This window comes from Dreissena polymorpha, chromosome 5, assembly GCF_020536995.1.
Source record: "Dreissena polymorpha isolate Duluth1 chromosome 5, UMN_Dpol_1.0, whole genome shotgun sequence".
Classification (NCBI taxonomy): Eukaryota; Metazoa; Mollusca; class Bivalvia; order Myida; family Dreissenidae; genus Dreissena; species Dreissena polymorpha.
Window position 1 is genome coordinate 38,126,350 of NC_068359.1, and position 23,903 is coordinate 38,150,252.

Consider the following 23,903-nt stretch of genomic DNA (forward strand, 5'->3'; position numbering starts at 1 on the left):
AATGAATGGGTTGATTTGTTTCATCCAGTATTTACATATTTTCGTTATCTTAATTGTTTGGATTACTTTAGTGTTCAAAATCGTATATCAAATACTGAAACGATAATGGTTTAATTGTCCGATGCGACCAGTTGACCGATTGGACTTGAATGAATTGTATTGTTTACGTTTCGGAATCAAAATGTCAGAAGAGGGGAAAACGTCCATATCTTTCGGATTCTCAAAGAAATCTGAAAAGAAAACTTTAACAAATTCAATATCAGAGCAGGAAACAAATGAAACAGAATTTATTACATCACTTGAGGACAGAGAAGTTCAAAGGTAATGTTCAAAAAAATGTGTCACACATTTTCGCGATATAAGTAGTGCACTTTTAATAGGTAGCACCTATAATCATATTATCAAATAAATAGGCTCTTATTTTTTTAATGTTTTGTTGTATACAAACCTTTTTTCATGATGAAATCAGTGGATGAACTCTGGAACCAATTTAAGGCCCATATCCAGGCAGGTATCTCAAAATTTGTCCCTATCAAAAAATTATGCCCCAAAACTTAAAAGACTTCTCCCCTGGGTTACCCAAGACATAAAAAGATTAATCAGAAAAAGGGACTCCCTTTACCAAAAGGTCAAAAAACACAAAGGTCAAAACCCCTACACAGCGATTTTCCTTGTCCAATTGGGAAAAGTACCCGTACCGGTCCGATTGGGAAAAATTGAGTCGTGAAAACCTCAAAATTGGGAAAAATCGAGTCGTGAAATCCTGAAATTGGGAAAATCGCGTCGTGAAGTTTGGGTCTTATTGAATACATCATACAGTTCATACTTAATTGAACATACCCATTTAAATAATCATTTGCAGGCATGCCTTAATGACCATTAAGTTATAAAGTTTATATAAATAACAAAATATTATAAAAAACACACCAAATCAATTACTAGTTGTTTTAATCTCTTTTAAAGCAATGTCTCTCTCTTTCATTTTTGTGAAAATTTCAACAATCTTTGATGTTTGATCATCACTCAGTTGCTTGCATCCCTCCCTGCACAGCATCATTATTGCTGTCAATGTGTCCTGTGATAGATTGTTCCGATTGGTTTTTTGGCATAATATTTGCTATTATGACTCATTTCAAACTACGATAAGGTTACAAACCGACGTAAAACAGTACGCTGGCTGCCTGGCAAAAGAACCGGAAACAGTAACAACTCTATTGATTGAATGCGCTGAATAATAAAACCCGAAATTAATCGAGCGCGTGGTTACACACAACTATACGATTTTCTTTGTTCGCTTGCCGAAAGTTGGTTTTTTTACGAAACTTTCTATCGTTTTGAGAAAAAATTCGGACACTGATTGGGATTTTTCCAGATGCCGATTGGGAATTTGGGAATTTTCGCTCGATTGGGAAAGTACCGTTTTGGGAATTTGGGAATTTTCGTTCGATTGGGAAAGTACCGTTTACCGGTACTTTATAAAGAAGGAGGAAAATCGCTGCTACATTAGGAAATTCATAACCATCAAACACCTCATTCAATCCAAAATAAAAAGGTCATACGAACTATACATTGAAGACATCCTAGATATACAACATGCAGACACTCACTCCAGCAAATTAAACACTAAAAAGTTGTATTCCATCATAAAGAATGCAAAACAAGACGCTCAAGGTGTTTCTCCACTCAAATGTCAGACAAGCGGAAACCTTATCTCAGACAGCCTTGGTAAAGCCAATATATTAAACCGGCAATTCCAATCTGTTTTCTCAGGAGTCTCCCCTCTGTCTCTATCCCAACTATGCAGAAATACCCTAGGAAATTCACCGTACCCCACCATGCCCAAGATAGAAATAGACCCCAAAGGAGTCTTGAAATTACTTCAAAACCTTAAAGTAGATAAGGCTGCTGGCCCAGATATGATCAAACCCATTGTCCTCAAGGAACTCCGGCATGAGATCATTGACCTAGTGTCACTGATTTTCCAAAAGTCCTTAGACTCTGGTCAACTCCCATGAGATTGGACGAAGGCAAACGTCTCTCCTCAATTTAAAAAAGGTAACACTAGCGACCCAGCAAACTATAGGCCCATATCACTCACATGTGTCCTATGCAAACTACTAGAACACATTATCGCATCTAGCCTATCCACACACCTTTCCAAACACAGCATACTCTATGAGCTGCAACACGGGTTTCGCGATAGGCGGTCCTGTGAGACTCAGCTTGTAGAGTTAGTGGATGACTTAGCGAAAACTCTTGCATCAGGTAAACAGACAGACCTAATCCTACTAGACTTTACTAAAGCCTTCGACAAAGTCAATCACCTCAAATTACTGCAAAAACTTAAGATACATGGTGCTTCTGACCAGACCATATCCTGGATCCAGTCCTTCCTAATCGGCAGATCCCAACCAGTCGTAGTAGATGGTACTAAGTCTGACCAAGTCCCAGTTACCTCTGGAGTGCCTCAGGGATCTGTCCTTGGCCCCCTCCTTTTCCTACTATACATAAATGACCTCCCTTCCCTTGTTACATCCCAAGTTCCCCTCTTTGCTGATGACACTGCCATCTATCTAACAGTGACATCCGAGGCGGACTGTCGAGGTTACAAGACGATCTCAGTAAACTAGAGAAATGGGAAGAGCTATGGGACATGGAGTTTAACCCTGGCAAGTGTCAGGTTCTCCATGTCACACGGAATCGTAAGCCCATTGCGCACCAATACAAGCTTCATGGTCAAATCCTATCCCCAGTTAAGGACGCAAAATACCTTGGTGTTGACATTTGCCATGATTTAAGTTGGAACACACATATCTCCAGGATCACAACAAATGCAAACAAAACATTAGGTCTCCTCAAACGTAACATCAAGACAAAACATGAAAAGGTCAAATCACTATCCTATCAAACACTAGTACGTCCCCAACTTGAATATGCTTCCCCCGTATGGTCACCACACACTCAGGTCAACAAACACAACATAGAAATGATTCAGCGGCGAGCAGTCAGATGGGTAAAAAATGACTACTCCCATTACACCAGTGTCACACAACTGCAAAATACACTCAACTGGCGCACCCTTGAGAACAGACGCATAGATGCCAAACTCGTCCTTTTCTACAAAGTCTACCACCATCTTGTGACCATATCCCTCCCATCTTATCTTGAAGTCCCAACCAGGTTAAACAGACACATGCATCCCCTCAGTCTTCGTCAAGTCCATACAGGTTATGATTACTTTAAGTACTCTTTCTTCCCCCACACCACAGTATTGTGGAACAGGTTACCCCACCCCGTCGCAATGCTGCCTGACCTTGAGAGCTTCAAGCAGGCAGTAGCCCAACTTAGCCACTAAACTCATGGGAATTGCTTTTATCCATTTTTATCCCTTGTATACTATATGACTTTTAAATCTCCTAACAACCTAACAACACTATCCTTATTATTGTACCAATTCTTAATTTGCTGAAAGATATCTTTCTCAGCTTTTACTCTTTTACTTTACTAACAGCCAACGCGCACCCTGCCCATAATACTCGCGAGAGGCGTGAGGCAGTACTATGAGATAGATAGATAGAAATATTTGTTTAAAAACACTTTAAAGTTGTGTTCTATTCACATTATGAAAACTTTACCTGCGTGTTAAGGCCTAGTCCAAATTTTTGACGCTCTTAAATATTAAGCTACTTTTTATATGGGTAATATTTGGAGCGTACAAAGGGGGAAAGACAAAATTAATGGTGGGACTTTTTTTTGTTCTTTGTCTTTATTGTTGCGCAAGGATTTTGTGCGCAACATTCAAGCCCCGATATAAGACACTTAATATCAACGGATTGCAATAATACTTACATATATGTGTAGATAATTCATTACTCGATAATGTTGTGTAGAAATTATGTAATGACACTTTGAATTTTGCACGCCTGATCAATTTAAATCCAACCACTATTCAATTTTTCAATATCTCTCGATTCGCTCGCTGTGTAGATATAAATCGATAACTTGACCTCGATGTAAAGCATCTGGTTAAAAGTGGGAGAATAAACAGCGTAAAATACAGTTTGCGTTCGTCTGTTGTGGTGCAGAGCGTTACATAGTAAACCTATGTTATACTTTTCTGGATTAATTTAGCATTGTTTTTTTTTCTAAATTGACAATTAAAAAGTTCTGAAATAAATTACATCTTTTATTTTTATACTGTACACAAATAATTTTGATACAGATCGTACATTATACCGTCCTCCTATGTAACGTAGGATGTAAGTAAATAAAACAACACAGACAGAGGTGCGAAAAAGACATGCATAAAAAACTTGCTGAAACTTAGAACAGTGAATAGAAACTGCACCATATCTGTTTTGAACATACGATTATTAAATCGACAAAGATTAGCATACTAGATCTAGTTAGGTAAAAGTCGGTGTTAAAAGCTCAGGTAAAAGTCGGTGTTAAAAGCTCATGTTAAATAAAATTATGCGTACAAGTTACACTGTAATGCCATCTTCTGATTGGTTCATATTCAAATCAGTTTCATGAGATGGCTACAGGTAGTGATTGGTTTGCGATTTAAGCAGAAGTTTAACTGAAGAATTTATGCCTTTCCAACTTCAATTCGACGATATTTGAGGTAAAAATGGACTTCTGAACTAAAACTGAATGAGTGGGTAATGTTATTTTTGCAATTTTACGCAAATCGATGAAAATTTAAACTTTCTGGTTTCCAACACATTTTTGACTTTTCCCAGATAAGACGTTCCAAAGAATTTTATCCGTATAAAAAGTATCTCTAAATTCTTTGCGCGTCTTAAAAGTAAGACTAGTTAAGGCCCAGTCTCACTACCGGGATGAATCAGGGCTCCACCGGGATGAACTGGGGCTCCCCGGGATAAACTGGGGCTCCCCGGGATGAACCAGGGCGCCACTGGGATGAACCGGGGACAAATGGGTCTCCATCGAGAAAGTATTAAATGTTTGATACCTCTGGGATAAACCGGGTAGGACCAGCAACAAACGGCTTGGCACTGGGATTGGAACAACCGGATGGCACCAGGTACAACCAGAACGGTTCCGTAGATCCACCAGGTCCATACAGACCCTGGCAGAGCTACTGCAACGCCCAGGTGAATGCCGGCATAGTTCCGGTATGGCTATGATACATAAGTAAACGGGCGCTCTGCCGGGACGCCACCTGCATTCACCGGGGCTCCGCCGGGCATTACCGGCGACGACCAGGGGTTAAACTGGGGCGTTTCCGTAGCTCTGCCTGGGTCTGATGCCGGTATAGCCCCCGTGAGTGCCGGCAGAGTTACGGTATACCGAGGCTCTGGGGGGACGCTGCCGGCTTTCACCAGGGCATTACCAGTGAGAACTGGGGCTCTGCGAGAGCTTCACCTGGATAAACCATAGCCAGTCTGGGGTTGACTGGGACTATGCTGGGCTGTTGACCGGCTTCGAGTGGGTTGGCTCCGGGAAATAGTGTGATCGCATTAAATTTTCTGGGAATCATCCCGGTTCTCTCCAGTCTACCGGCTTAAGCAAACCGGGATGGACCAGGGCTCTACCGGCAATAGTGAGACTTGGGCTTTAGCTGATTTCAATCCCATAAGTAAAACAAAACTGGATTTCTTGTCGCTTTTCTTTTTCAAAATTTACAGCGTTATACTATTTATGGGAGAAAACCTTGCAAGGACCGAATATACGTCACGGATTAACGAACAGTAACTCTTGTGATAGGAAGGTTCAAAGTACGAAAAGTGATCAAATAACTTGCTCAAATAACCGTTAAACTTCACCTCCGTTCTCTGCAAAAGATTCGCAAAAGATTCGAAGGCGGAGCTATGCACGTGCTATTATTAAATGGGAGGATTGCCATTGAGAAACAAACACACAGTTGGTTTGGCATGTTGATTGCTAGACAAAGGAAGTCATATTTGTCGGCGAGAAATTTGTCGCTTTATTGCTTTCAGACAAGAAGTACATGTAGCTTTCCTTTGATGACATCAAACTGTCATTTCACACCGACTGCAAATTTTCGGAAGACTTACACTGATTCTTTGTTGACAATTCCAGTAAAAACACTTGCTAACATTAAACTTTGGATTAAATTATCAAAATAAAGCAAAAGCTAATTTGAAAAATATGATTAAATGAATACGCGTCACAATGTTTGTATAGGTCTCTGGTTTAAATGAGAGGTTTTGCGTTGAAAATCAACGAGTTTGCATGACAACAACAACTTAAACAAACATTTCCGCGACGCCGCCGGGATCAATCTACCTGGATTTTTTTTTCATGGACGATCATATAAGTCGAGTAAGAGCAAACAAATAATTTATGTAAGACTATTGTATATAATATTTATGCAACGGGCATTGCATTAGGTACTGGTGCGCACCGAATAACAGAAATTAAGCGAAGTTTTTGTTTTAATGGGAGAGGAACGCATGTCATGTAATGGTGTGATTAAAATTGCCTGATGTTACAAAAGGTGCTTTTAGGACTCATTTCATTTGAAGATATAGATGTGTTTCTTTGCATAATTTGATATGATGTCTCTGTGTTAAGATTATAAAATGTATGTTGTCTTTGTTTTGATGTTATAAGTATTAAAAAATTCCAATTTTTTTTTTCGACCGCCCGATGGACCATGTTCCAAAAAAATATCTAAACCAATAAATAAAAAAGTCGTGGCCTAATGGGGGAAATTGTGTTTAAAAAAATATTAAAAACATCGGAAATTTTGTCCATATATTGGTTTTGAAAATAGACCTCGTAATTATATTGGATTATTGAGTAATGGATAGAGTTGGAACAGGTATGTATCCTGTACTATCCAGAAATCAAAACTTACTCTTGGGTATATTTAATAATGTATGTATTAGAGAATTTGTGTATGTGTTTTTAATTGAAAACTCTTCACTATTAATTTGCATCCTCGAAATTCTCTCTTCACATTGAGGCACTTGCTAATGAAGTTTGATAGTGAACTAATTCCTAACCTCTTGAAGTTGGCCAATCTTGTTTCAGTGGTGGAGTGGATATGGTGTCCACCTAACGATCGGGAGGTCATGGGTTCAATCCCCACTGTGGGAGCATTTTTTCAATTTCCCCCATAGACACCAAGTACTGGTTCTAGTCCTAGGAAACGGACTTGAGAGCGTTTCAAATAATCCATAGGCTCTCTATGCAATCAAGCTAAAACAAATGGGTTTAAACTTAACTAAACAACTTGGGCTGTAAACAGAGATTTTCACCATGAAATGCAATTGTGCCAGACACTTTTCAACCCCAGTGACCCTTAAATTTCTGAGATATTTGCCATGGGCATAGCTCAGTTCCCATCAAATGTTAAAGATTAGGTAGCAAACTACCTCCTGATTTTGATCTTGATTTAATTGAAACTTCAAGCTGTGAGGATAATTACGGGATGTATTAGTTTAAACATATTTATTTCTTTTGTCAAGTACAATATATAAAAATACACAATACAATAGATATCAGAAATCAAGATGTATTGATCACATTTGTCACAAAGCTCAAGCTCCAGTTTGGAAGTTAGGTAATAATGCAGTATAGAGCCTTTGAATGGAAAAACACGTCACTCAGTGACTGGAAACAGTAGCAGCCCAATTAAAATATGCAAATGAGAAGGCTAGATATACAGTCTACGACTTTCATTCTATGTTAACTTTATAAGTGCACAATATTTCCATTATGTATTTTTCAGTAGTTTTGAGAAATGTTTGATTTTCAAAATTTTCATTGTTTGTGAAGAAGGTTTGTATTTAAAGCACATACTAAAAGTGATAACTCTACTACATGTAACTGTAAAAACAACTGTTAATAGAAATTTACTGCTTTGGGTACCACCATTTTGCATGGCTAGAATCCCAAATTAAATTATTTCCAAGAAAAATGTTCAAAGCTGATTATAATACTGATCTGTTGTATTCCAGCACCAAACCAAAACAAGAAAAGAAGGAAATAATAATACCTCTTATTAAAACCAACAACTGGAAGACCAAACAGCTAGACAATAGTAAACACAATAAATCAAATGATGGCCTAGAGTCCCAAGCTGTACAGGAACTTCTCAAAGGTTTGAAACTTAAGTTACCATGTGTTACTATTTTGGGAATACTTTTGAACAGATGTCTCATTCTTTAGCTGAGCATAACATTGATAAATTAAGCAGACAGATAAGTAAAACACAGTTCAAGTTATGCTTCTGTTGCAGGATACAGTTTGAATATACATTAATGTACTTCAGAGCTTTGGTCTATTCATAATATATTTGGGCCATGCTCTGTGAAAAGTGGGTTTAATGCCTGTGCAGAAAGTGTCGTCCCAGATTAACCCGTGCAGTCTGCACAGGCTAAACAGGGACGAAACTTTCCCTTTTTATGATATTTTCTGTTTAAAGAAAGTATCTGCATAGCAACAATTCAGTTTAGGTTGAATGTGTCGTCCCAGATTAGCCTGTGCAGACTACACAGGCTAATCTGGGACCACACTTTACACACATGCATAAAACCCCCTTTTCACAGAGCACAGCTCATTTATATTTATCTGCCTAAAGCCTAAAATGTTATCTGTGCATTAATGTCATTCTGAAATAACTTCCATTATACTGGTAATACTCGCTCTAGGCGAAGAAGAATATTATAGTAATTTACTTACCACCCAATAAAAGATTGAAAAAGAAATCCCTTCATGTTCTTAATAGTAATTTATCACCCCTTTGGTGCAAAAAAAGGTACCATGTGACATTGAAATTAAATGGCACGTTGTACCTTTTTTGCACCAATGGGTCAATATAGTCCTCAGTTACTCAAATATTTCCCAAATCTTGTTTAATAATGCTATTGTGGTTTCATTCCTACACATTTGAACTTGAAATAATTTGTATTGGTCAGTATACAAGAATAATTAAAAGTTACATTTTAATTACTTGCCAGTCTGACTAGATCAGTTGGTAAAACTGCAAATGCAAATCTGAGGATGGCAGCTGGATTCGAATCATGGCCCAGCCTCTTAAATTGATTGGAAATCTATCATGGAATTACAGTAATTACTGTTTGTCTATTTGCATTCTCCCCTACCCCTGATTTTAGTAGGGCATTTGTCATTTACTAGCATAAGTATGTGTCCTTGATATTCGTAATCCAGCTTACCCAGGAACAGTGTGACTTTGGTAACTGACTGCCATGATATGACTGATATACTGTAAAAATCAGCATAAATCCAGATACCCGGTACATAAATAATCAAAACATGTTAAGCTTCATACAAGATACCAATCTTCACGCAGAGTTGTTGTTCCTTGCTCTGACATACAATCTCTGCCATCATAAGAAAATCCCACCAGATTTGATAGGATTTTATTGTATTGTTTAAGTATTATATTATGAAAAGTAGTATCATTTTCTTTTACATTTTGAAAAAAGTGTATAAGTTTAGGTTCATAAAAAAAAACACTAAATTACAAAAAGCAAAAATAATGAAGGTTAAATTATTGTACCACGTGGCTATGCTATCATTACGTGGTTGGTTATGAAGGCAGGGATTTGATCCAGCAATGCTGGTTCCCGTCAAAGCTCTGGGCGGAGATTGACAAGATACTTTTATAAATGACATGTCTTGCAGATGCTGAGAAACAGAAGGAGAGCTGGGACAGCCGGGGAACAGTGGACACAGGCCTGGAGATCCCATTGCTGATGCAGAACAAGGTGCCTGAGGGTTTTGAGACAGACGACCAGCTGGATGTGTCTCTGCGACCCGACGAGGTATGGATGAGTTGTTTAAAATGAGAGCTATTTTTGTGGTGTGATACAAATGTTTAGCACACTGCTTATAAATTGGGATTTGAAGTTTATTTTGTGTCAAGAACATGAGAAAGAAGACATGTTGTTGATTATTTACAAAAACATAAGATATACTCGAGGTTCAAAATAAGATTAACAAATATTTATAATAGGTTGAACCCTGACTATTCTTTATATTAAAAACAACATTTTCATTTTTATGCACCCGAAGGAAGGCGTATAGTGATCGCACTGTCCGTCCGTACGTCTGTCCGTCACACTTTGCGTTTAGGTTTCGAAAAATGCTCATATCTTCTATGTCCCTTGAGATATAACCTTCATATTTGGTATACATGTGTATATGGACAAGGTCTTTCCATATGCACAAAAATGTTTACCCCTGTGACCTTGACCTTGAACTTAGGGTCAGCGTTTACGTTTCGAAATCTGCGTTTAGGTTTCAAAAAATGCTCATAACTTCTATGTCCCTAGAGATTTAACCTTCATATTTGGTATGCATGTGTATATGGACAAGGCCTTTCCATACGCAAACAAAATTTAACCCCTGTGACCTTGACCTTGAACTTAGGGTCCGCGTTTAGGTTTCAAAATCTGCGTTTAGGTTTCGACAAATGCTCAAAGCTTCTATGTCCCTTGAGATATAACCTTCATATTTGGTATGCATGTGTATATGGGCAAGGCCTTTCCATACGCACACAGATTTTTACCCCGGTGACCTTGACCTTCAATTTAGGGTCTGTGTTTAGGTTTCGAAATCTGCATTTATTAGTGTTTTTTCCAGGAGGGCAAAGGGGCATGGCGTATCCTTTCAAAAAGGGCATTTTAATGTGCAGTTTAGGCAAAAAAGGGCAAAAACGTTCTGTGAATACCTGGTTTTAGGCGAAACATTTAATCAGAGGCAGGTGTGGGAAAAACAAAATATATAAACAAGCACATTTAATGGTAATTTATGTATTTAATTTACTTTAATTAATATTAATATATTTACCTTGCAAGTTCAATGCTGTTTCAGTAAACTGTACAGCACGACAAACATAATAAAACAATATATGCACATGAATCTGATTATTAACAGATCCACTAACATATAAGTGAAACCATGTTTGTCTTATCCCGTTTTCTAATTATAATATTGTCAGATTTTTAAATTTGCAAGTAAACTGAACGCTACTGAGTAACGATTTGCAAACACTTGTTTCCGTGACATACATTCACTGAGTAGATTACTAATAAATATGTTGTTGGCATCTAAAACGTTTTGTGTATCGTTGATTATCACAGGCATTTCATTAATCCCATCTAAATGTATGATCTCCATCGTAAATTTGATCGTTATTTGCCATTTTTGCCGATAGTAACAATTTATTTTCTGTTTAGTCCGCCATCTTGTTAAAATGATGTAAGGGACAGGTATGCATAGCAACGTAAAATCGTATATGTCGGCCTTAATATTTGTTTAATTAGTACACGTTTCAGAAATTTTTCAATAATTTTCAATATTTTCTGAAAGACGATAACGATCAAGATACAACTTTTTTTTCCCAAATTTAATTACGCATTAAAATAAATGTTTTGATATAACTGAATTATGCATGAAATGCACAATTTCCACGAGGATAACATCTAGGTTTTCATTACAAGTCTCTGGATTAACTTTCCACGATTTTATCGTGGAGGAGTACACATTACGGGCCGATAAGTGTGCTTGTAACAACAAAGCCACTGACATTATCGATTGATATTGACACAGGGTTATTCACGCATGACTAATTCACAACCGCGGTAATCATCGCTGCCTTTGGGCAATACTCAGATACAGTCGGCTTAGAAGTTTGGTCAAGCGGAAATTAAGATGTTATCAATATTTGATTAAAGCTTATGATCAAGCATACCGTAGGGCGGAAAACAGCGGGTGCTCATGAAAGGACAGGGCAGCGGCCTTTGGAAAGGGCAGCGTGGCGCTAAATGGCTTTGAAAGGGGGCAGTGTGGCGCTGCAAAAAAGGGCATGGCGCCACGCCAAAACGGCCTGGATAAAACACTATTTATGTTTAAAAAAATGCTCATAACTTCTATATCACTTCAGATATAACCTTCATATTTGGTATGCATGTGTATATGTACAAGGCCTTTCCATCCGCACACAATTTTTTACCCCTGTGACCTTGACCTTGAACTTAGGGTCCGCGTTTAGGTTAAGAAATCTGCGTTTAGGTTAAGCACAAAATGCCCATAACTTCTATCAAAGCCTTTATAGGGGGCATATGTCATCCTATGGTGACAGCTCTTGTTGTATCAAAATATAGTTCTATGTCAGGGATTTTAATTGAAGCAGATTCTTTTTGAATTTTCTCAATTGGTACTCCTTTAAGTTATCTTTTTTGCATCATTTTCATTCAATCCAGACCAGGCTGCTGGAATCTCAAATATATTTGGGCCTTGCTATGTGAAAAGGGGGTTAAATGCATGTGCGTAAAATGCCGTCCCAGATTAGCCTGTGCAGTCTACACAGGCTAATCAGGGACGAAACTTTCTGCTTTTATGATATTTTTTGTTTCAAGAAAGTTTAGCGAAAATCAGGTTTATGTGGAAAGTGTGGTCCCTTATTAGCCTTTGTGGACTGCACAGGTTAATCTGGGACGACACTTTATAAGAACATGCATTAAACCCCCTTGTCACAGAGTGCGGCTCATTTTATTTGAGCTGTTTGCATAGTATTGCATTTAAGTATATTCAAACAACATATTCAGCGTATTTAGCAAACATGCAGAAACAAAATAACTCAGGACTTCAGTATTTTGAACACTGAAAAATTATTTGTACCCCAGAAAATTTCCATCAGGATCCGTTTGACTCCTGATTTTCAAAATCTTTCAAAATCCTTGTACGCAGATGAAGTAACAATCCAGTATGTATTTTTCCAGCCTGCTGACACTGACTACGAAGAGATCCCTATCGAGGCATTTGGTTTGGCCATGCTGAAAGGAATGGGGTGGAAGGAAGGGGAGGGCATCGGCAGAAACAACAAGTAAGGGCTGGTGGGATTGTGGCATTAAATGGTCGGTAAAACATAATTATTTTAACTTGATTGTAATGAAAGCCCAATTCTTGTTCCTTGTTGAGACAGTGTTTTTTAACATAAATAACATGATGCTTTATTTCATAGACAAACGTTGTGTTTTAATGTTGGTAATATTCTTAAAGGTTTTATTTATTTAAAAAAAGATACACAGTGCAAATTTAAAAAATACCTTTCTGGAATGAAGAATGAGATCTTGTATATCTACAAAACTATCAATATATTGATATCTGTCTGGTATACAGTTAAGTACATACCCTTGAGCAATAGAATGCCTGTCATATCTGTGATTATATTCACTTAAATACTTGTACTAAAATGTTAATTTCATAAGACGTAAGACATAATTTCATAAAAATATAAGCAATGTCCTATCTTAATACCCATACATATTTCTTTCTTCAGAGCTGTGAAGCCAGTTGAGGCAGTGCTTAGGCCCAAGGGCATGGGCCTTGGGGCTGACAGGGGGCAGGCTCAGGATCTTAATAAGTCCAAACAGGGGTCAGACAGCAAGAACAATGGGGAAGACAGTGCCGAACTCAGGCTGAAAAAAGGGGCCTATTGCCTGGTGGAGAGTGGGCCCAACAAAGATTTATATGGGGTGGTATGTATTGAAGTGTGTTGCAGTTGATTGGGTGGTTTGATAAATTTTATTAGGGCCAGCTGGCTAATTTGGTAGAGCACGTGAGTGTAAAATCTAGGATTGTGAGTTTTAACACATGTATAGTATTGTTCATGATATCTGTATGGTCATTCTGCTCCAACCACTGATTCAAGGAATTAAGTGGCATTAGAATTAAGTATTTGATAATTTTGGTACATCTATATAAAATGTTTTGATTCTGTTTCATCCTTTATAACTGACATTATCATTGTCACAAACTAGTAATTGTAAAATTGTATTTTATGAACTTTGTACAAATAATGCCCTTTGGTCAAAGCTGGCCTTACTTTGAGACCAATTTTCATTGATAAAACTTCCTTCCGATTACTTTACGCACACCCTGGATCCAAGTTTTTGGGGACTTTTTTGTGAATAACTCTGCTACATATTGCTCAATGCAGCGTTTGAATGGGGGTATTAATCAATTCAAGGACACTTTGTTGTTTGTTTTCAGATCGAGGGAATGGATGAGGACAATGCGAGACTGATGATCAAGCTCACTATCAGTGGCAAACTGGTGTCAGTCAGTCAGTACAACACAAAACTGGTCTCTGCTGAGGATTACCAGAAATACTCCAAATACATCAGTAAGCAGTCTGATGCACATGGAAACTGTTGTGGTTTTAAAATGACATGTGTCTTAGCCATACACTGGGAAAACAGGACTTTCTGCATGTGCTTAATGTTTCGTCCCAGATTAGTGTGGGCTAATCAGGGAAAACACTTAATGATTTTATGGTATTTTTTGTGTTAAGGATGTCTTTTCTTAGCAAAAATCAAGTTTATGCGAATAATGTCGTCCCTGGTTGGCCTGTACAGACTGCATATCATATATAAGTGAATTGTACTGTAATTATACATCGGCAGTGCTAATTACAGTAAAAACTCTCTGATCGACCACCTCGTAATTACCACCAACTTCCAAAGATGACCACCATTTTTCAGTTCCAAATTTTTAACCAGGTTTTCCGAAGGAAAAAAATGGTTATTAGATTAGCGAATGTCGGTGGGCTGGCTGGCGGGCGGATGGAACAAGCTTGTCCGGTCCATAACTTTGTCGTTCATTGTGAGATTTTAAAAATAATTTGGCACATTTGTTCACCATCATTAGACGGTGTGTCGCGCGAAAAAATTACGTTGATATCTCCAAGGTCAAGGTAACACATTGAGTTCAAAGGTCAAAAATGGCCATAAATTAGCTTGTCTGGGCCATAACTATGTCATTCATTGTGAGATTTTAAAATCATATGGCACATTTGTTCACCATCATTGGACGGTGTGTCGCACGAAAGAATTACGTCGAAATCTCCAAGGTCAATGTCACACTGAGTTCAAAGGTCAAAAATGGCCATAAATGAGCTTGTCCGGGCCATAACTATGTCATTCATTGTGAGATTTTAAAATCATTTGGCACATTTGTTCACCATCATTGGACGGTGTGTCGCACAAAAGAATTACGTCAATATCTCCAAGGTCAAGGTCGCCACGACTAAAAATAGATTTATTTTGAAACAAAGGGGGTTAATTATAAACAATCAGTTCAGTTTGACTTGTCTCCCTTTATCAGACTTTTTTTTCAAATTGAAAACCTGGTTTTGTGACAATTTTGTCCCTTGTTCCTTCTATATTTCAATGGTCGTTACAGTCACTGATCCGACCAACCCACTATCCGCTATTACAACCACTTTAATCAGTACCAATCAATGAAATTCTTCTAAATTGTCACCCGCCTAACAACCAGTAATTTTCATACCTTACTTGATTGGGTGTTGTGGTTTGATGTATATGTAGCGATATCAAGAATAATTAATAATTCTTTTGAACAATGAGTTGAAGTTACCAATAAACACAAGTCAAAATAAGAATTATAAGCACCATTTTACATATCAAAGGTAGTCAATTAACTTTAACCCATAAGCAAGTTGGTCAGATGAGTGAGTGTAACGATCATTAAAATGTAGAAATAAAAATTCAGGACTGAAAAATAGTGGTTGTCTTAGCAAATTGGTCGTAATAACGAGGTGGTTGTTTTGAGAGGTTTTACTGTATGTCCAGACAAAGGCGCCGCTGACAGATATAAAGAAAAAGATGAGCTGAAGAAAGAGAAAGAGACCAGGGAGAGCAGTAGTCACGAGGATACGACTAGAAGAGACAAGGGTACGAGAGAGGGCCGAGACTCAAGAGATCGGGACGAGAGGTCACGGGATAAACATGACCGAAAGAAAGACAAGCACAGAGAACGAGAACGGGAAAGAGAGGGGTCATCGTCAAGTTCTAGCAAGAAAAGGAAATATGAAGATGATAGGTAAAGGAGCTTTTATTGATTTGATATGCTTTTGAAGTTTTTGTTTAATAATAAGTATGATAACATATTTTATTCTTTTTAACAATTAAAAACCGTCTATCATGGACAGATTTTCATATCAGTCGGCAAACGTGATCAACCTGATGAGCCAAAAAGCTACATTAAAAAACCAGGTTATTTGGTCCGAATTCAAGCTTACAATTTCAAGGTTAAAGGTCAAATTTAGGGATCGTCCACAGCATCGATAGATTTCAATAAAACTTGCCATACATGTAAGTGATCATTATAATGAAATGTCATGTGCAAGAACCAGATGTGTAGGTCCAACTTCATGGTCTCACATTAAAGTCATAGGTCCAATTTATGAAATTTGTTCTGGATACTTTCCAGCGTGGATGGATTTAAACATTCTTTGAAGAAGTGATCAGAATGATAGGACAGAGTCTCCTGCCTAATAACCATATCCTTAGGGACAAGGTCAAACTCACATTTCAAGACGAAATGTCGAATTCATGGATTTATAATAAATGTTAAAAAGAAATCAACATGAGATGTATTGTTGAACACCAAAAGCAGGTACCTATAAGCAAGATGAAGATCGCAAGGTAAAATTTAGGAATTTATTATTTAACACTGACTAAAGCATAACTTTGTCCAGATCAATGGATTTTCAAATAAATTTGTGAAAGTGATCAGCAAAAGTGATGAGACAGAGTGTCATGCACAAGAAGCAGGTCACTAGGTGGATGGTCGACATGATAAATAAAGGTCAAAGGTCAAAACATAGTGTTTAGCAAATTAAGGATTTTGAAATAACTTTTGAGAAGTTACAAGCTTACTGAGTGGCACTCACTCTAATCAAGCCCCTGGGATGAAGGTCAAGTTCTCAATTTAAGGTCGAAGGTAAAAAAAGAGAAATAGACTTTGTGGAATCTTTACGTGAACATTTTTGTGTTCTGATTGACATATCTGTGTGTCAATTTAACTTTTTCTCTGTACTATTGTTTTCTTCCACAACCTTATTATATAATAATCATGTAATCATGAAACAATATTCTTGAATGATAAATTAGAGTTTTTCATGCCAAGACTGTAAGTCTTTATAGGCATATCATGTTCCATTTCAGACCTGCATCAAGTCACAGAAATGGACACAGCTCTAGTAACAATGAGAGATCTCAGTTGTTGTGGGTTCGACCAAACCTCAGGGCTCGACTCGTAGATGAGAAATACAAGAAAGGGAAATATTTCAATGTAAAGGTGAGGGATCTACAATATATATTGAGCTATCATGATATGTGAAGTATCAGCCTATTTATTACAGCCCTTGTGTGTTCAGTAATCTGCTGGTATGTTCCCAATCCTAAAGCACCTTATACTAAATAGTTGTAACCTAAATCTCCACAACTTTGTAAAAAAATTGCTCAAATCCATCGGTACGAACAATGCTGACCCATTTTATCCACCAATGATAAATAATTATGGTTGATATGGTATGTGGTTTGTGAAGGATTTTAACCATGACAGCTTTATTTGTATTCCTGTGTTATTAGGAGTTTTCCTGTATCAAGTCCATTCTGTACTAAGTCTTTGTGGATCTTCATCAATGTTGGAGGTTCATATCTCAACCAAGTTCATTGTCAGGATACATTGACTAACAGTCTAAAAAGTAATAGCTCTTGAAAATTTCAGTTTAATATCATATTAAACTAGGGCTTGTTTGTACGCAATATGTTGACTTCATATGCTTCAGTAATGTACCAGGCCAGATTTTTTGCTATAAAGATTATCACAGACTACAATAATAGTGTCAGTTATGAAATTGCGCCACTCTGAAAAAATGTAGCCACTTTTGAAAATTTGTTGCAATTTGCGACAATGGCAATCGGCAGTGAAACCTCTGAATATGGTTTACAATTATGTTGGAAAGAATGCCTGTTTTACGAATAGTGGTTGTAAAGTGGATTGAGTTTTGCTGCAATGCTGTATTCAGATGTTGGGTGCTTCATGACAAGTATACTTGTGATTATTTTCATATATATTTTTTTGCACTGTTTACAATACTGTTTTTAGGCTTTAAATCTCATGATACAGTGTTTTTTTTTTTACATTTCAGGTTGTTATAGTTGATGTTTTTGACAAAGATCACTGTGTTTGTAAAACTGAAGATGGGAAAATATTAGAAGGTAAATGAGTATAAATGATGCATTGTTTAGTATTATCTAAATGCAGTGGGTGTTTTTTATTAGCTTGGCTGTTTTCGGAGAAAACCCCGAGGTATTGTCATAGCCAGCTAGTCGTCTGCCGTGCTAAAACCTTAACATTGGCTCTAAAATCTAAATGCTTCCACCTACAACTTTGAAACTTCATATGTAGCTGCACCTTGATGAGTTCTACACTCCACACCCATTTTTGGTCACTAGTTCAAAGGTCAAGGTCACTGTGACCTCTAATATAAAACTTTTGACAAACTTTCATTTATTCAAAACGGCACCCGCAGCCAAGCGTTGCTCTTGTTTCATTGTGAAATCATAATTGGTTTTAACTTTTGATTTTCAATAGTAAACAATTAAATTAATTTGAGAAGAAAATGCGTGACTAAATTGATTTGTATTTAAGCAATAAGCAATCAACAACAGCATAATCATAACAACAAATGTGAACTTGAATAATTTTTAGCGAGGCTTTTTTCGGAGAAAACCCGAGCTATTGTCATAGCCAGCTCGCCGTCCGCCGTAGGCTTCTTGCTAAAACCTTAACATTGGCCATAACTTTTTAAATATTGAAGATAGCACCTTGATATGTGGCATGCATGTGTATCTCATGGAGCTGCACATTTTGAGTGGTAAAATTTCAAGGTGAACATCATCCTTCAAGGTCTAGGGTCGAAAAAACAAAGTCAAGGGAAGTAATAAGCTTTAAATGGACATAGTTATCTGACCTGCCCACGTATATATTTTTGTTACATAAATCAAAGCGGCGCAGTAGGCGGCATTGTGTTTCTGACAAACACATTGTGGTGAAAGGTCAAGTTCAAGGTCATCCTTTACGGTCTACGGTAAAAAATACAAATTTAAGGGAAGTAATAAGCTTTAAAAAGGGAGATAATTATTCAATATTGAACATAGCCACTTTATACATTTGGCATGCATGTGTATCTCATGGAGCTGCACATTTGAGTGGTCAGTCACAGTCACGGTAGTGGCTTTTAATTATTTGCTACTAAAAATAGAGATTTGTTAGAGACAATTATTTTCAAGGGAAGTAATTTATGTAATTATAAATCTCATATTATATATTTCCTAACCAAGAATTGAAGTTCTTTTTACAGTTACTGTACAGATTTATTATTTTGATTATTTATAACTCAAATTATTGATTTGTAAAAGTTTTTTTTTAAATGATATAATTATAATTTCTTTGATGTTCATTACATATCTGTGGACTTATGTCCATAGATACATGATCAACTCTGGCTATGAAGAAGAAAAAAAAAAACTCTGGCTATGAAAAAGAAAAAAAAAACTCTGGCTATGATCTCTTTTAAACCACAGGCCTTGGTTGTCAGTGATGTCTGACATGGTCATAATTGACCGTGAGACCCCCCCCCCCTTGGATTAGACAAAATTCAAGGGAAGTAATAAGCTTTAAACGAGATGATTTCTTTACCTGCCAAATGATAAATAGCAATTTTATTTCAAAGCGGCGCAATAAGGGGCATTGTGTTTTTGACGAACACATCTCTTGATATAATTATCATTTCTTACCTGTTCTAATTTGTGAATGCTAGTTTTCATTAAATACCACTGGACTTGTGTCCATACACACATGATGAACTCTGGCTATGATCTTTTTGATAAACCACAGGCCTTGGTTGTCAGTAATGTCTGACTTGGTCATTTTTGACTGTCTACAGACCCCCCGCCCCCCCCCCCCCCGGTTGGATTGGACAAAATCCAAGGGAAGTAATAAAGCGTTAAAGGGAGATGATGTCTATACCTGCCAAATGATAAATATAAATTTTATTTCAAAGTGGCGCAGTAGGGGGCATTGTGTTTCTGACAAACACATCTCTTGTTGGGTCACTAGGTCAAAGGTCAAGGTCACTGTGACCTCTAAAATAAATAATCTGACAAGCTTTCGCAGCCGAGCATGGCACCCGTTATGCGGTGCTCTTGTTTCATTAGTGCTTAATCCATTATTTTTTAATTTAATTACTTTCTTAAGCCATACTTGTATATGTATTTAGCTGGGTGTATTTCAGATATCTCTCAGACCATGCTTGAGACGGTTGTACCAAAGTCAGACTCTGCCTACGTGTCCATAGTGTCAGGGAAATACAGGGGCCAGGTAAGGACAGTTAAATTTTTCTTAAATGATTACTACTTGTTAATTCCAACATGGTAGAGACAGCTATAGTTCTCTGAAATTAAATGCATGTATATTCCAGCTTGCTAGCTGTTACTGTGTAAGCTGAAGTATTTTGTTGACATTTAAATAGGGTGAAACCTCATAAGCTTCCCCTCTTAACCATTCTTGACAAATGCTGATTTCCACTTTTGAATGCAGTAAACTGTTATTGTATTAAAAAACCGAACAGAATGTAAGAATATTAATTTTCTGAAAAAAATTAGTTTAATGTATCAAAAAATGTCAGATTGTATAAATATTAATTTTGGGTCTTCATAAACTGCTTTGTAAGTACATGAACCAGTATTTTTTGTAATCAACCTCATAAAGATGGGAACAGTTTGATTATCATTTCGTTGCCACTTTTATGTTAGCAGACAACTGATAATCTTATAGGTCTCCTTAAATTATCCCAATGCCATTTCATTCAGCAATTGTAAATTTTCCCACTTTCTTCTCTATACAGATTGCTCATGTACTGGAGAGAGACAAGAAGAAGTATTCAGCCATGTTACAGCTACTTAGCGATAGAGACAAAGTGCTTCAGATTGATTACGACTCTATATGTGAATTTGTAGGGGACATAAATGAAGAATTTGACTTCTAACTCATTTAAAATGAATGTTAAATATAAGTTGGGCACAGCATACCATACCTTCTGAATTGTACTTATTTAAACTGATGAGTGTGTTTAAATAAAAATTAAACATATGTTAAGTTCTTGAAAATTCCTTTAAATGCACTGCAATATTGCTAAAAGGATTAAATCACTGGTGCAAATAAAGAGTGATTTGATTCCATGCATCATTTAATGGATACATACATTTAAGGGAAGCACTATTTCTTGTATGATATAACAACATCATTACCATTCATTGTTTAATACTTCAAGTTTGTACTATAGAAATACATTGTACATTTATATAGTGGCATGACGCACAAAACAATATCACATTAAACATTGTTTGGAATTCTGTTGTGATGTTTTTATTGATTGTGCTGAAATGAATTGAGCTGAGAAAGAAAGTATATTTAAGACTCAGTGCAGTTTACTTTGCTATACTTGATTTTTCATTAAAATGAGTGTACCAAAATTAATAAAGAAGACAAGACTGTCCACAAAATGTGTTGCTGTTCAAAAACTAAATACATAAAATCTACATGTATAGATGTACATGCATGCAATTATTTGTGTTTTATGCATAATACCAGAACATTTGATATACACTTCAAATTAAAACAAAATATACATTAAGAAAACATAATTAAATACATAAACATTTTATATTTGAATAACAATTTGAGTGATAAATCTTGCTGCCAAATCAGTATAAGAAAATTTTATTACATGTTTACAATATGGCTATTATTTTGAATTTAATACTGAAATTTAAACAATACAATTATTTTAAGTGAGATACAATGTGTGCATTTACAATTAATTGAGAAAGATTACTTGTAGCTTATAGTTAGTAGGTGAATAACCCACGGTCAGAAATTACGATGCGTAAGAGTTACATCACTTGTGCAAAGAAAGAGGGATTTGATGCCATTCATCATTTAATTGATACATACATGTAATGGAAAAACTTTTTGTTGAACAATAAAACAAAAACATCATTACCATCAATTTTTAAACTAAACAGTGTATGATTTACCAATGCACTGATAACATCAATGAAGACCAAACACTTATAATACTTCATGTTTGTACTATAGAGATACATTGTAAATTAACATCGTGAAATGACTCGCAAAACAATATCACACCACATGTTTGAACTGTGTTTTCATAGTTTGGAATGATGTTGTAATGTTTTTATTGATTGTGCTGGAATGAATCGAGCCGAGTTAAGAAGTATATTTAAAGACCCTGTGAAGTTTACTTTGCAGTTGCTATACTTGTTTTTCCTTGAAATGAGTGTACCAAAATTAATAAAGAAGACAAGACTGTCCACAAAATGTGTAGCTGTTCAAAAACTAAATAAATAAAATATACATGTATAGATGTACATGCATGAAATCATGTGTGTTCAATGCAAAACACCAGAACATTTGATAAACATATTTAAATTAAAACACAAAATATTCATGAAGTAATCATAATTACAAAAATACATAAACATTTTACATTTGAATAAAAATGTGGGTGATAAATCTTGCTGCCAAAAATTCAGTACAAGAAAATGATAATGGATGGTACATTTATACAATATTCTTACAATTTTTCAAATTAACACTGAAATTTAAACAATATATATATTTTAAATGAGAAACATGTGTGGATTTTATATATGTGCATTGAACATTTACAATTAATTGAGAAATAGTACTTGTACTCCAAAAGTTTTTAGGCAAATTATCCATGGACAGAAATTAAGATGCAAAGGCATTAAATCACTTGTGCTAAGGAAGAGTGATTTGATGCCATGCATCATTTAATGGATACATATGTTAATGAAAACACCATTTGATGTGCAATCAAACAAAACACCATCGACATCCATTGTTTAAACTAAACAGTGTATGAATTTATCAATACACTGATTGCATCAATGAAAACTAACACTTTGAATACTTCAAGTTTGTACTAAAGAGATACATTGTAGATTTACATAGTGGCATGACTCACAAAACAATATCACACATGTTTGAACTGTGTTTTCATTGTTTGGAATTATGTTGTGATGTTTATACTATACTATAGTGATTTTGCTGGATTGTATCGAGTTGAGTAAGGAAGTTACATTTATTTAAAGACTCCGTGCAGTTTACTTTGCATGTTGCTATACTTGTGTTTCCTTAAAATGTGTGTACCAAAATTAATAAAGAAGACAAGACTGTCCACAAAATGTGTTGCTGTTCAAAAACTAAATAAATAAAATATACATGTATAGATGTACATGCAAAGGATAATGTGTGTTCTATGCAAAACTCTAGAACATTTGATAAACAATTCAAAATAAAACAAAATATTCATTAAGAAAACATTATTACTTAAATACATAAACATTTTACATTTGAATAAAAATGTAAGTGATAAATCTTGCTGCCAAATCAGTAAAAGAAAATGAAAATAGTTGGTACATTTATACAATATAGCTATTATTTTGAATTAAACACTGAAATTTAAACAATATAATTATTTGAAATGAGATGCAATGTGTGGATTGTACATATGTGCATTTAACATTTACAATTGATTGAGAAAGAATACTTGAAACTCATAGTTTGTATGTGAATAACCCACGTCCAGAAATTAAGATTCGTAGGGGTTACATCAGTTGTGCGAAGAAAGAATGATATGATGCCATGCATCATTTAATTGATACATACATTTAATGGAAACACTATTTCTTGTACAATATAACAGTAACATCATCACTATCCATTGTTTAAACAAAACTGTGTATGATTTTACCTATGCACTGATAACATCAATGAAAACCAACACTTTTAATACTTAAAGTTTGTACCATATAGAAACATTGTAGATTTACATAGTGGCATCACTCACAAAACAATATCACACAACATGTTTGAACTGTGTTTTCATATTTTGGAATGATGTTGTGATGTTTATATTGATTGTGCTGAAATGAATTTAGCTGAGTAAGAAAGTA

General features: G+C 36.0%; 2 protein-coding genes across 3 annotated transcripts in view; one reads left to right on the forward strand and one right to left on the reverse strand.

Moving 5' to 3' along the window:
• The window catches only part of LOC127881652 (adiponectin receptor protein 1-like), a 503,063-nt gene that overhangs the window by 50,521 nt on the left and 428,639 nt on the right, over positions 1-23,903 (reverse strand). The window lies entirely within an intron of this gene.
• On the forward strand, positions 145-21,276 carry LOC127881642 (G-patch domain and KOW motifs-containing protein-like). Its single transcript, XM_052429726.1, has 11 exons — positions 145-321; positions 7,956-8,098; positions 9,646-9,785; positions 12,747-12,850; positions 13,307-13,505; positions 14,020-14,152; positions 15,621-15,870; positions 16,998-17,130; positions 17,987-18,056; positions 20,135-20,220; positions 20,747-21,276. The coding sequence occupies exons 1-11, from the start codon at positions 182-184 to the stop codon at positions 20,885-20,887; spliced, it is 1,539 nt and encodes a 512-aa protein (XP_052285686.1). The 5' UTR covers positions 145-181; the 3' UTR covers positions 20,888-21,276.

Bases quoted from the DNA above. Each gene is read 5' to 3' on its own strand.
- LOC127881642 (XM_052429726.1), top strand. From the start codon at position 182: ATGTCAGAAGAGGGGAAAACGTCCATATCTTTCGGATTCTCAAAGAAA. The intron at 322-7,955 runs GTAATGTTCAAA...GTTGTATTCCAG, and splicing joins GAGGACAGAGAAGTTCAAAG to CACCAAACCAAAACAAGAAA. The intron at 9,786-12,746 runs GTATGGATGAGT...GTATTTTTCCAG, and splicing joins TGTCTCTGCGACCCGACGAG to CCTGCTGACACTGACTACGA.